Here is a 14,991-nt window from a genome sequence, read left to right on the forward strand (position 1 = left end):
GTCTTGTTACGCCACAACAGTTCAAGAGACCTTTTCAGCTTTCAAAAATATATTACGTATGTAAGCAGACTGAAGTGACGAATGAAAATTTGTACCAAGGCCGGGATTCGAATTCGGGTCCCCTGCTCACGAGACAGATGCGATAACCACTACGGCATCCTCGCACAGTGGCATTGCACAACTGCACGGACTCTCCAGCACGCCCCCCTCTTTAATCATTTGAATGAAGCACCTACACTTGGGCTTCAGGTGGGATTCCCCTTTTCTTTCGATGCTGAGGTGCTATTCTAATACAATTGGAGAAACTCTGCAATACTGTTCGAGTGTAGGGGGAATACCAAGTGGGCTACGCCGTGAATGGGAATTTGGACTGAGGAGGGAGGCGTGTTAGGGCAGTCTGTGCAGATGTACATAGCCACTGTGCCAGGGTAATGTAGTGGTTAGCCCATCTGCCTAGTGAGGAGGAGACCTGGGTTCGAACCCTGCCTTTAGTACAAATGTTCACTCGTCACTTCACTCTGAATACACAGGGTGAGCATCAATAAAACTGATGACCGGAGTCCTGCACACTGTAGATGGCGCTGACGAATGACAGTTCCTCTGACCACATGCCACGCGTTCTTTGTGTGTTGCAGGCTGTGTGATTGACGCAGTGTACTGTAAGCAGCAGAATGGTCTGGTATTCATGTCACGAACAAACCGAGTCGTGTTTGTGTACGATTAAGCGCAGTGCTGCTATACCAAAACAAGTACGCCAGTGGCAATCCTAGACAAATGAGTTAAGTGATGTGGCCTAACAGCCAGCCTTCGCGGAGTAGGCGCGCGGCCTGTGGCGACGAGCAGGCGCGCGCGCACCTTGACCCACTGGTCGGCGCGCGTGTCGTAGATCTCGAGGCAGTTGGTGGGGCTGCCGCCGCTCCAGCCGCCCACGGCGAACAGCAGCTCGTGCGGGACCCGCGGCCGCGCGCAGTCGGGCGTCTGCTGCTCGCCGTCGCGCATCTCCAGGTCGTACAGGTAGCGCAGCGTCTCCATCACCAGCGGCCGGCACGCCTCGTTGCCGCTCACGAACGGGTGGTCCTTCACCTGCGACAAGCGACAACCACCACACCAGTTCAAAAATGGTTCAAATGGCTCTGAGCACTATGGGATTTAACATCTGAGGTCATCAGTCCTCTAGACTGAGACCTACTTAAACCTAACTAACCTAATGACATCACACTCATCCATGCCCGAGGCAGGATTCGAACCTGCGACCGTAACAGTCGCGCGTTTCCGGACTGAAGTGCCTAGAACCGCTCGGCCACAACGGTCGGCCCACCACACCAGTCAACCACCGATATCTCTCTTCCCTGTCCAACTTTTAAGCGAGTAACAGGGAAATAATTTTCATGTCTGGACGTGAATTACTCCAAAAAATCGTCCATTTTCATCGACCTTCAAAATTTTACTAATTCCAAGGTTTTCTTTTATAGGCTCGTAGAAGTGATGGTATATGTCGACGACGTGGAGATTCTTTTGAAGAGATACTCCTGAAGTGACCTGTAAGAAGTTCGTCAAGAATTACATCAGTGATGTTAAGGAATTAACTTGTCTGTTGGGCCTGAAAACACCACGTACCTGTCATTAAGATGGAGCCTTTTAAGAGGCCCAGTTATAAAATTAGGCAACAGGTCCATGAAGAGAAAGACCATCACCGGACTTCTTGGCGCCATTTTGGATGATTGACAAAATTAGAGTGCACTTATTGAACCAGTTGAAACGTGGATATGCCGCAAAATGGCAAGAACGAGCAGGACGGAAGGAAAAACCAATTTAGAAGTATATATATGTAAATGGTGTCTGTTCTTTCGGACATGTCCGGAAGAACAGATTCCATCTTCATATATATATAATTGAGGTTCACCGGCCATTGGACCATCTTCTTCCGTGCGGATGCACAAACAGTGCCCGAACTCTTAAGGGAATCAGTAACAAGCTGCGAGTAGTGAGTATAATGGGCAGAAGCACTATGAAATAGTGCGGGACAGTAAGTTGGGAATGAGAGTCTCACGGGAGGCGTGCCAGAGGTAAGTCCCTGCAGTCGCACTCTCCTGCGCCCTCGGTGGCTCAGATGGATAGAGCGTCTGCCATGTAAGCAGGAGATGCTGGGTTCGAGTCCCGGTCGGGGTACACATTTCCAACTGTCCCCGGTCACTTATATCAACGCCTGTATGTAGCTAGGGGCATTCAATTTAGAAGTGTTGAGGAAAGAAAACGAAGAGAGATTATCAGAGGAAATGGTAAAAAAAAAAAAAAAAAAAAAAAATTATTCGGAATGTCATCAGCAACTATACCTTCATCATTAATATTTTTGAAGGGAACGTTTTGGGGAAAAGGAAGAGGTCGAGCAAGGATAAACTATTTTTTAAGGCATCGAGGAGAGGATGTGATAATTACTTGGAACTGAAACGGACAGCCAATCGACGAGACAGTAGTCATTAGAATATGTATGCATTGAAGATATGAACAAGACAGGCAGCAACACGATGAAAAAATTATTAACGTAGCGAATTACGATTATAAACTACAAATGCAGACAGTAAGAACTCATCATAACTCTATTCTAACTGAGATCAGGGGATACAGTATGAGCGCTTTGGCGCATATAATTTTCCTCATAACACTTTCTCTAGTAGTTAACGGGGTGCAGCGCGGACATATTCTTTCGAAATTAATTCGCTGACTGCGAATTCCTTGTCATCAACTGTATGAGGATAGCTCTACCACGCAACAGTATTTTCTTTCCTTTTTTGACGTTCAAGCACGCTCCACGGACCGATCCTATCACACGACACACTGCCTTATGTCATGGTGCAAGCATTAGGTAATGAATTTAGTGTAGGGTGTAGAACGTGTGACATGTGGAACTTTTGGCCGGTCCGGGATGCGTGCACGGACAGTCAAAGTGGTTAAAGCGACCGCTAGCGATAAGCGGGAAATCCGGATTCACGTCTCGGTTATTCTCAAGTTCTCATGTGTAACTATTGTGTAGTAGATCTATGCTTAATACAGGTGATGTCAAGGATTTCGCGGCCAGCGAATTAATTTCGAAAGAATTTCGTACAGCTGTCGATTGGCAACAGTCCCTGTCCTTTTAGACATGCATGTAAGCGGAAATGTTCTTCGGCTGATGGGAGATTTTGGTGCTGCGCCACTTGAGGCGTTGCAGCTATACTTCGGATATGGCCACTCAATCTCCAGATACGGAAAAACTCTGCGATGTGTATTCTAAAGAAAGGACATCACAAAGAGCAGAATTTAACAGGAATATGAGCCACAAACAAGTTGCAAATCCACAAACAGATCCTCCTCCTGTGGCAGAAACGACAAGATGACGCCCAAGGACAGAGATGCACCTATGGTTTTCTCCCAGATATAAAACAGAGACTGGGAATGACGCACTAGAATCAGTCCCTCAAGAGGTCTCACACTCTTCTTAATGGCTCATGGGACGTCACCGTCTACTGGCGTCGAACAGCGCGAAACCAACTTCCGAATGTGTCTGTGGTGAAGGAGGGAGTACATACTATCTGGCGATGTCCGCTGTATGCTGGTGTTACTGATACTGATTGGTAATGACTGAATCGGCACTGAAGACTTGCTGTCAAGACATACTGCGTTAGAAGTCAATAATCCTAGACAATATAAGCGACACATTTTCAAAAAAGTCTCGAATAGAACATCACATTATCAATCAACCCCGTCCACTGTAGTACGGGATATTGCGACGGAAGGTCGAGAAGCAAGGCAGTGAAGACAGCATAGGTCAAAAGCTGCAGTAGACTAACATCCAACAGCATGTACTTGGCGAACATAACAATAATACCAGAGTTGAAAGGCAGCTGTGGGCCGTATCTCGCTACCCAAAGAACTAGAACCAGTATGACGCGGGCTGGTACTTGGCTGCATTCCTCACCACCAGCAACGCTGAAGTTCTCTCCAAACAGGAGAGTCGTTTCTCGCAGCCAAGGAACCGGCAGGCAACGGAACAGGCAGATTCGACCACAACACCCTCAGGAACATTCAAGTAATAGGCAGGGAGCCATGGAGTACATTGTGATATGTGGCAGACAAAATACTAGTGTCGTAATCTATTTGAATTAGGTATATGGGGTTATTACAAATTATTGAAGCAATTTCACATATTTCCTGTAGCTATATTACACTACAGGCCATTAAAATTGCTACACCACGAAGATGACGTGCTAAAGACGCGAAATGTAACCGACAGATAGAAGATGCTGTGATATGCAAATGATTTGTTTTTCAGAGCATTCACACAAGGTTGGCGCCGGTGGTGGTACCTACAACGTGCTGACATGAGGAAAGTTTCCAACCGATTTCTCATACACAAACAGCAGTTGATCGGCGTTGCCTGGTGAAACGTTGTTGTGATGCCTCGTGTTAAGGAGGAGAAATGCGTACCATTACGTTTGCAGCAGCATGGACTATCAGCTCGGAGACCATGGCTGCGGTTACCCTTGACGCTGCATCACAGACAGGAGCGCCTGCGATGGTGTACTCAACGACGAACCTGGGTGCACGAATGGCAAAACGTCATTTTTTCCGATGAATCCAGGTTCTGTTTACAGCATCATGATGATTGCATCCGTGTTGGCCACATCGCGCTGAACGCACATTGGAAGCGTATATTCGTCATCGCCATACTGGCGTATCACCCAGCGTGATGGTATGGGGTGTCATTGGTTACACGTCTCGGTCACCTCTTGTTCGCATTGCCGGCACTTTGAATAGTGGACGTTACATTTCAGATGTGTTACGACCAGTGGCTTTATCCTTCATTCGATCCCTGCAAAACTCTACATTTCAACAGGATAATGCTCGACCGCATGTTGCAGGTCCTGTACGGGAAAATGTTCGACTGCTGCCATGCCCAGCACATTCTCCAGATCTCTCACCAATTGAAAACGTCTGATCAATAGTGGCCGAGCAACTGGCTCGTCACAATACGCCAGTCACTACTCTTGATGAACTGTGGTATCGTGTTGAAGCTGCATGGGCATCTGTACTTGTACACGTCATCCAAGCTCTGTTTGACTTAATGACCTGGCGTATCAAGGCCATTATTACGCCAGAGGTGGGTGTTCTGGGTAGTGATTTCTCAGGATCTATGCACCCAAATTGCGTGAAAATGTGATCACATGTCAGTTCTGGTATAATATATTTGTCCAATGAATACCCGTTTATCATCTGCATTTCTTCTTGGTGTAGCAGTTTTAATGGCCAATAGTGTATTTGACATATTGTCACAAGGCTTTGTAAAAACATAGAAAAACTCAAGAATTTAGTTTTTGTTTTTACGTATTACAAGTGCTCCATATGTGCGCCCTACTGATTCTGCAGATATCAAGTTAATAATCAAGTTTCTCAAACTTTCGACGAAGCATGTCCGTATCAATCTCTTCAAAAGTACGGTTGATGCGAACTTGCAATTCAGTTAGATTTGTTGGCAGAGGAGGGATAAACAGTGAATCTTAAACAAAACACAAGAAAAAAAATCACATGGCGTGAGGTCGGGAGAGTGGACGCAATGACATGGGCTGCTGATTATCAACCGCGTCACCAGCGATCCCACGGTTTCTCAATTTCCTGTTTGAAAATTCGCGACCATCATGATGAAAGTTGGTGGAGGGCATTGGTAGATGAACTTCACACTATCGGTCTCGTATGGCATGAGCGAATTTTCCAGCACGTCCAGATACACGTGTCCTGTAACAGTATTTTCGCAGTAGAAAAACTGACCATTAAACTTTAAACTGCGAGACTGTGCAGAAAACGTTAACTTTTGGTGAATCTCCAATGTGCAGCACGATACCGTGGGAATTCTCTGTTCCAAGATTTGCACATTGTGCTTGTGCTCTGTGGCATTCACAAAATGTGTTGCTTCGTCTCTGAAGATGAGTTTTTCACAAAATCCATCCATCCTCTTCCATTAGGTACTGCAACTGTGCAGAAAATACAAAGCGTCTGATTTGGTCATCGGGAGTCAGGCTCGTAGCAATTGCAAGTGGTAGGACTTCAACTTCAGTCGTTTCCTTTACATCTTCCAAAGCGTCGGCTGTTATGCGTTCAGCCATCTGATTAGTCTGTTCGTCGACTTCTCCGGCTAAGTGCGAAACTCGCCCGTACGTGGTCAACGGTTGATTTTCTCACTGCAGACTGACCCGTTGATTTTCCCTTAGCAGGAGCATCCTGAAGCTGTAAATTGCTCATACCATCGCTGAACCGAGTTAACAGTTGGAGGATCTTTGTTGAACTTCGTTGTGAAGTGTTGTTTCACTGTTGCGGCAAACTGGTGTGAATGTATTTCAAGAACAACATACGCTTTGTTGGCACCTGTCATTATCTTGCCTAATTTGTCACCGCTGCTCTCTCATGGTGAAAATCAGAAATGCGGCTACAACAATTCAAAACTTTTTGAGTTTCTCTTTGAATGCTGAGTTTTTTGATAATGTGCGTGTTAATGTAGCTACAGTGCTTAAATTATACGCAACAGGCCACAATGCAGTAAATAAATAAATATATTCCCTTTATATTCTCATTGCACCTTACTATCAGCTTGTGGCCCGTCCGTGGAAACACGTAACCGCTAAGGTTATCTGTAAGGAGACAAAATCAAGATATTTAACTGTTCTTAACAAAATCCGTATAAAAGTAAAGTCTTACAGGAAGACATATTGGGGATTGGTGTACAAGGTCTCCGGAAGTGTGTTCCATATTGGTCGTATTTTGCGGAAATGTGATGTGAAGTGGGTTCACGAATCTCCATCTAAGGTCCTTTTATGTTTCTTTAAGGATGATGTTGGTTAGCGTAAGGGGGTGGGGGAAGGGGGCTCTATCGTATTCCTTGCAGTTGTTGCATTCCATAGACTGGTCAGACTATCAGGGCCATGGAGGACTGGTGTACCGAGCATAAGAGTCACTCACGCCGACAACACAAGAAATCACCTATTACAGAACATTGTCTTGGCACCTGTCATCCCATGGAACATAACACAGATATTCTGTCATGCACTTTAAGCTAATGGGATACTGTTATTAAGAACGCAGCTGAGATTAAATTAGGAACTAACCTTGCAAACAGAGATGGAGGTTTTGTTTAAATTTTGCTTGGAATCCTGCTCTCTCATTTGCCAAAATACATAGGGACAGAGATAATGCTACCTCACTTGTTATTTAGTAATTTTCACCACCGATAATTTTTGGCATCGATCATCTTTGGTTGTGGCGTGGCGGCAGTGTTTAGAGAGAGAGAGAGAGAGAGAGAGAGAGAGAGAGAGAGAGAGAGAGATAGTTATCTTTCAGGAATTTCTCTGCAAGCCGAAGTTTTAAAGTGTTTACTTGCCATGAGAAAAAGGTTGAGAAAAAGATTGAATAACCAACGAAAGGATAACGTTCTAAGAGTCGGGGCGTGGAATGTCAGAAGCTTGAACGTGGTAGGGAAACTAGAAAATCTGAAAAGGGAAATGCAAAGGCTCAATCTAGATTTAGTAGGAGTCAGTGAAGTGAAGTGGAAGGAAGATAAGGATTTCTGGTCAGATGAGTTCAAATGGTTCAAATGGCTTTGAGCACTATGGGACTCAACTGCTGTGGTCATAAGTCCCCTAGAACTTAGAACTACTTAAACCTAACTAACCTAAGGACATCACACACATCCATGCCCGAGGCAGGATTCGAACCTGCGACCGTAGCGATCGTGCGGTTCCAGACTGTAGCGCCTATAACCGCTCGGCCACTCCGGCCGGCGTCAGATGAGTATCGGGTAATATTAACAGCAGCAGAAAATGGTATAACAGGTGTAGGATTAGTTATGAATAGGAAGGTAGGGCAGAGAGTGTGCTACTGTGAACAGTTCAGTGACCGGATTGTTCTAATCAGAATCGACAGCAGACCAACACCGACAACGATAGTTCAGGTGTATATGCCGACGTCGCAAGCTGAAGATGAACAGATAGAGAAAGTGTATGAGAATATTGAAAGGGTAATGCAGTATGTAAAGGGGGACGAAAATCTAACAGTCATGGGCGACTGGAATGCAGTTGTAGGGGAAGGAGTAGAAGAAAAGGTTACAGGAGAATATGGGCTTGGGACAAGGAATGAAGGAGGAGAAAGACTAATTGAGTTCTGTAACAAGTTTCAGCTAGTAATAGCGAATACCCTGTTCAAGAATCACAAGAGGAGGAGGTATATTTGGAAAAGGCCGGAAAATACGGGAAGATTTCAATTAGATTACATAATGGTCAGACAGAGATTCCGAAATCAGATACTGGATTGTAAGGCGTACCCAGGAGCAGATATAGACTCAGATCACAATACAGTAGTGATGAAGAGTAGGCTGAAGTTCAAGACATTAGTCAGGAAGAATCAAAACGCAAAGAAGTGGGATACGGAAGTACTAAGGAATGACGAGATACGTTTGAAGTTCTCTAACGCTATAGATACAGCAATAAGGAATAGCGCAGTAGGCAGTACAGTTGAAGAGGAATGGACATCTCTAAAAAGGGCCACCACTAAAGTTGGGAAGGAAAACATAGGTACAAAGAAGGTAGCTGCGAAGAAACCATGGGTAACAGAAGAAATACTTCAGTTGATTGATGAAAGGAGGAAGTACAAACACGTTCCGGGAAAATCAGGAACACAGAAATACAAGTCGCTGAGGAATGAAATAAATAGGAAGTGCAGGGAAGCTAAGACGAAATGGCTGCAGGAAAAATGTGAAGACATCGAAAAAGATATGATTGTCGGAAGGACAGACTCAGCATACAGGAAAGTCAAAACAACCTTTGGTGACATTAAAAGCAACGGTGGTAACATTAAGAGTGCAACGGGAATTCCACTGTTAAATGCAGAGAAGAGAGCAGATAGGTGGAAAGAATACATTGAAAGTCTCTATGACGGTGAAGATTGGTCTGATATGATAGAAGAAGAAACAGAACTCGATTTCGAAGAGATAGGGGATCCAGTATTAGAATCGGAATTTAAAAGAACTTTGGAGGACTTACGGTCAAATAAGGCAGAAGGGATAGATAACATTCCATCAGAATTTCTAAAATCATTGGGGGATGTGGCAACAAAACGACTATTCACGTTGGTGTGTAGAATATATGAGTCTGGCGATATACCATCTGACTTTCGGAAAAGCATCATCCATACAATTCCGGAGACGGCAAGAGTTGACAAGTGCGAGAATTATCGCACAATCAGCTTAACAGCTCATGCATCGAAGTTGCTTACAAGAATAATATACAGAAGAATGGAAAAGAAAATTGAGAATGCGCTAGGTGGCGATCAGTTTGGCTTTAGGAAAAGTAAAGGGACGAGAGAGGCAGTTCTGGCGTTACGGCTAATAATGGAAGCAAGGCTAAAGAAAAATCAAGACACTTTCATAGGATTTGTCGACCTGGAAAAAGCGTTCGACAATATAAAATGGTGCAAGCTGTTCGAGATTCTGAAAAAAGTAGGGATAAGCTATAGGGAGAGATGGGTCATATACAATATGTACAACAACCAAGAGGGAATAATAAGAGTGGACGATCAAGAACGAAGTGCTCGTATTAAGAAGGGTGTAAGACAAGGCTGTAGCCTTTCGCCCCTACTCTTCAATCCGCACATCGAGGAAGCAATGATGAAAATAAAAGAAAGGTTCAGGAGTGGAATTAAAATACAAGGTGAAAGGATATCAATGATACGATTCGCTCATGACATTGCTATCCTGAGTGAAAGTGAAGAAGAATTAAATGATCTACTGAACGGAATGAACAGTCTATTGAGTACACAGTATGGTTTGAGAGTAAATCGGAGATAGACGAAGGTAATGAGAAGTAGTAGAAGTGAGAACAGCGAGAAACTTAACATCAGGATTGATGGTCACGAAGTCAATGAAGTTAAGGAATTCTGCTACCTAGGCAGTAAAATAACCAATGACGGACGGAGCAAGGAGGACATCAAAAGCAGACTCGCTATGGCAAAAAAGACATTTCTGGCCAAGAGAAGTCTACTAATATCAAATACCGCCTTAATTTGAGGAAGGAATTTTTGAGGATGTACGTCTGGAGTACAGCATTGTATGGTAGTGAAACATGGACTGTGGGAAAACCGGAACAGAAGAGAATCGAAGCATTTGAGATGTGGTGCTATAGACGAATGTTGAAAATTAGGTGGATTGATAAGGTAAGGAATGAGGAGGTTCTACGCAGAATCGGAGAGGAAAGGAATATGTGGAAAACACTGATAAGGGGAAGGGACAGGATGATAGGACATCTGCTAAGACATGAGGGAATGACTTCCATGGTACTAGAGGGAGCTGTAGAGGGCAAAAACTGTAGAGGAAGACGGAGATTGGAATATGTCAAGCAAATAATTGAGGACGTAGGTTGCAAGTGCTACTCTGAGATGAAGAGGTTAGCACAGGAAAGGAATTCGTGGCGGGCCGCATCAAACCAGTCAGTAGACTGATGAAAAAAAAAAAAAACCCCTTGCCGCATTTTTACCCTCAAAACAACAGGGAGTGCACCTTTAGAAATATCGTCCGTTGTCGGCGACGTCAAATGGTTCAAATGGCTCTGAGCACTATGGGACTTAACATCTGAGGTCATCAGCCCCTAGAATTTAGAACTACTTAAACCTAACTAACGTAAGGATATCACACACATCCATGCCCGAGGCAGGATTGGAACCTGCGACCGTAGCAGCAGCGTGGTTCCGAACTGAAGCGCCTAGAACCTCTAGGCCACAGCGGCCAGCTGTCGACGACGTCACCCGGCTGCATTTCCGTAAGTTATTAGAATATGCTCCATATAAACTGTTAGGCCGAAACGTTACTACCACTGCCTATCGCGAGATTTAATGCCTCCTGGTGTCTCTGTAGTCACGTGACACGACGAGGACATTATATGAGCAGAGCAAAGACGTATAGGACTCTTTCTAGCGCCGGTGCAGGCAGCAAACACCTGTAGGTAAATCCACTGACACGAAGTACTTTATTGTCATGGCCTGGCCTCTGAGAACGAGCTTCTCAAACACGGCGAGGCTGGCCGGCTTTTCGCGTGTTACGGTCTTGAGCAGCTACGAAAAATGGTTAAAGGGCGGTGCAACTACGAGCAGATGGCAACGCGCTTGACGTCCACGCCTCATCACACATTGTGGAGGTCGCAGGTTTTCCCGCTCTGTAAAGCACGATAGGCGTCGATCTGCGGCACGCGTGGCGACAAAGTAGAGTGCTGATGGAATCAACAGTTTTTCGGAGCACATCAATCAGCGCACAATGCTGAACATGGGTCTGAGCTGCAGAGAAACCCATATGTGTTGCCATGTGGACCGAACGACAGCGTAAGGTGTGATTGCAGTGGACACGGGATCCTCGAAAATGGACGGTGGATCAATGGCTGTGTGTCGCCTGGTCGGATGAAGCACGGTTCTTGTTGTGCCAGATGGACGTCCGTTACCGGATACTACGTGATTCAGGCGAACGGTTCAAGAAACATTCATTGCACCTTAGACGCTGGCCGATGGGCGCAGTATTGTGCTATGGAGGACTTTCACCTGAGCTTCGATGGGATCTGCGGTAGTAATCGACGGCACTATGAAGGCTGTGGAATGTTCAAATGTGTGTGAAATCTTATGGGACTTAACTACTAAGGTTATCAGTCCCTTACACACTACTTAACCTAAATTATCCTAAGGACAAACACGCAAACCCATGCCCGAGGGAGGACTCGCACCTCCGCTGGGAGCAGCCACACAGTCCATGACTGCAGCGCCTTAGACCGCTCGGCTAATCCCGCGCGGCAAGGCTGTGGACTACGTGAGCATTACTGCGGACCAGCTATATCCGTTCATGATATATGCCTTCCATGACGTCAATGGCATCTTCGAGCCAAACAACTGTCCGTGTTACGTAGCCAGAATTGTGTGAGGAACATGATAGTGCACACACGTTGATGTCCTGACCACCAAATTTGCCTAATACGTACCCAACACAACACATATAGTACGCCATCAAGAAGCAGAGCTCCCCGCCCGCTAATCGCCGGAACGTAATTTGCGGAAACTACATGACTTGCGCGTGGGCGTCTGATGTCACATACCTCCAAAAACTTACCAAGGACTTGTGAATCCATTATGCGCAGAATCGCTGTTGTATTGAACTCCGAAAGTGGACATCAGTCTTCTAAAGCAGGTGTTCATAAAGGTCTGACTCAGCAGTTTTTGATGCAACGACTCGCGAGGCCACCCTGATCTTACACCGTAGTTGTGTGCCCTCTGTTGAGTCATTGTCATTAGTAGCGACGAGAACTAACTGTGCGGCACGCGAAAGGAGGAAGAATTAAGGGAATTATGTGACAGTAGCTGTTGGTAGAGTCTGGTTTACTCCAGACCACAATATCGCGTAGTGCGATTTCGGTTCAGAAAGGATTTATTGCGTTTCAGGAACTAATATAATGGATACAGTTTAGTTTCGAAGATTTTTGTTTTGCACGGATGTTGCCCCGAAACACAAGAAAGTGGGTATAATATATTTATTACCTGATGTGAGCAGCTCAGATTCACTTCAGCTGGACTAACTCTTCCACGATAAGAGTCTTTCAGAATATTTTTTATCCCGTAGGTGAATAAAGGATGTTTTCACAAAGATGTATTCGGAGCTATCTACTATTCATATTAGACAACAGAATGTGCCAGAGGTCACACCACTGAAAAGAGAAATGTGAAGAGGTGTTCAAAGACGTTTGCAGAAGGGTAACCGAGATGATTACTGGGTATGAATAACTGAATCTGATAGCCCATACTTTTTTTTTAAAAAAAAGGGATATCACTCGTCTGATGATGATGATGAGTCCCATACTTCTTTACAGAGCCTAGGGGAGCGACGTGGGAGACCCGCGCCGCCTTACTAGGCAAGGTCCTAGTGGAGGTGGTTTGCCATTGCCTTCCTCCGACCGTAATGGGATTGAATGATGATAATGAAGACGACACAACACCACCCAGTCATCTCGAGGCAGGAAAAATCCCTGACCCCGCCGGGAATCGAACCCGGGACCCCGTGCTCGGGAACCGAGAACGCTACCGCGCGACCACGAGCATCATCATCATTATCATCATCACTCGTCTTATTCAACGATGGAGCAACTGTATCACTTTTAATGAAACATGTGTAGCAACTAGCTATAAAGGAAAAGTCGATCCGAGCACATAAGCAATGGGAAGATCTATAACGCTTCATCAAAGAGTTACCACCACTATTGCAATACCCTCGACATAGCGTTCTTAATACGAAGGAGTGCTGAAAAGTAATGCTGCCAAATTCTTTATGTGAAAACTGTTAAAGCTTTTTTACATAGAACAAACGTTATTAACATTCTACATTTGTATGCTTCATGTCTACATATTTGCAGCCGTCTGCCGCTAGACGACTCCGAATTGTACGGTGTAAAGGGCAGTGTGTAACGTAACTACACAGTGATCAGCCAGAACATTATGACCACCCAACTAACAACGTATGTCCACTTTTGATACGGATAACAGCGGCGACGGCGAGGCGTCGTGGTATGGAAGCAATGAGGCCTTGATACGTCACTAGGAGGGGTTGTGACACACCTGCTCACACAGGTCACCCAATTCCCGTAACTTCCGGAGAGGAGGGCGGTGAACACGTTCAATCCCATCCCAGATGTGTTCGATCGGATTCAGATTTGGCGAGTTGGGAGGTCAGCTCATCAATTGGAACTCGTCACTGTGTTCCTCCACAGTTCAAAAATGCCAATGCCATCGGGAAACATAATTGTCACGAAGGGGTGTACGTAGTCTGCAACCTCCTTGGCCATCATGATGCCTTGTGCGAGCTACACTGGACCCATAGATGCCCTTGTGAAAGTTCCCCAGAAAGTAATGGAGCCATCGCCCGCTTGTTGCCATCCTGAAGCGCAGGTGTCAAGGAGCTGTTCTCTTGGAAGACGACTGATTCGCGCCCTTCCATCGGCATAACCAAGAAGGTATCAGGATTCATCAGACCATGCAATTCTCTGCTACTGCACCAATTTCCATTACCGATGTTCAAGTGCCCATTTCAATCGTAGTTGCCCATGTCGTGGTTTTAACATTGGCACATGCATGCGTCGTCGCCTACGGAGGCCGATAGTTAGGAGTGTTCTGTGCACTGTGTGTTCAGGCACACTTGTGCTCTGCCCAGCATTAAAGTCTAATGTTAGTTTCGTCACAGTTCGCCGCCTGTCCTGTTTTACCAGTCTGACCAGCCTCTCGTCGTCCGACATCTGTAACGAGGGGTGGTCGCCCAGGCCCAAGACGTCTGGACGTCGTTTCACATTGGAGTCGCCACGTGTTAAAGACACTCACCACAGCATTCCTCGAACGCCCGACAAGTCGCGCACTTTCCGAAATGCTCGTGCCGAGGCTCCGGGCTATCACAATCTGTCCTCAATCAAACTCAGACAGATCGCGCGCCTTCCGCGTTTCACACACGGACAGTACGCTAACTGATACTATATGCACCGTGCTTGTGTCTGACTATCAGTCATTCCTGGTCAGGTGACGCTGCTATCGCCAGGGTAGATCGATAGTAGGTCGGTGGTCATAATGTTCTGACTTATCAGTGTATCTGTGCGTGAGAATTAGTGTGCTGCAATCGAGTTTCGAATTAGAAGAGTTCGGCCATGCATGGCAATGCCAGACCACACACGAGCGCTGCGACATCTGCTTCAGTCTGACGTCTTGGGTTCATTGTCATTGATCATCCCCCCTAGAGTTCCGATTTGGCCACTTCCGATTTTCATCTGTTTCCAAAACTTAAAGATCATCTGCGAGGACTTCACTACGATAGTGATGAAGCGGTGCAAGTTGAGGTGAGAATGTGGCTCCGTCAACAAAGTCAGACATTCTACAGTGACACTATCAACATACTGGTCTCTCGTTAGG

The 14,991-nt window shown here is 45.7% G+C and overlaps 1 protein-coding gene across 1 annotated transcript in view; it reads right to left on the reverse strand.

Annotated features, from left to right (window-relative positions):
* The window catches only part of LOC126456089 (kelch-like protein 10), a 189,703-nt gene that overhangs the window by 88,899 nt on the left and 85,813 nt on the right, over nucleotides 1-14,991 (reverse strand). Inside the window, exon 5 of the mRNA XM_050091845.1 lies at nucleotides 856-1,083. Within this exon, the coding sequence (XP_049947802.1) occupies nucleotides 856-1,083 (228 nt within the window). The remainder of the gene's footprint in view (nucleotides 1-855; nucleotides 1,084-14,991) is intronic.

This window comes from Schistocerca serialis, chromosome 2 (genome assembly GCF_023864345.2).
Source record: "Schistocerca serialis cubense isolate TAMUIC-IGC-003099 chromosome 2, iqSchSeri2.2, whole genome shotgun sequence".
NCBI classification, from domain to species: Eukaryota; Metazoa; Arthropoda; class Insecta; order Orthoptera; family Acrididae; genus Schistocerca; species Schistocerca serialis.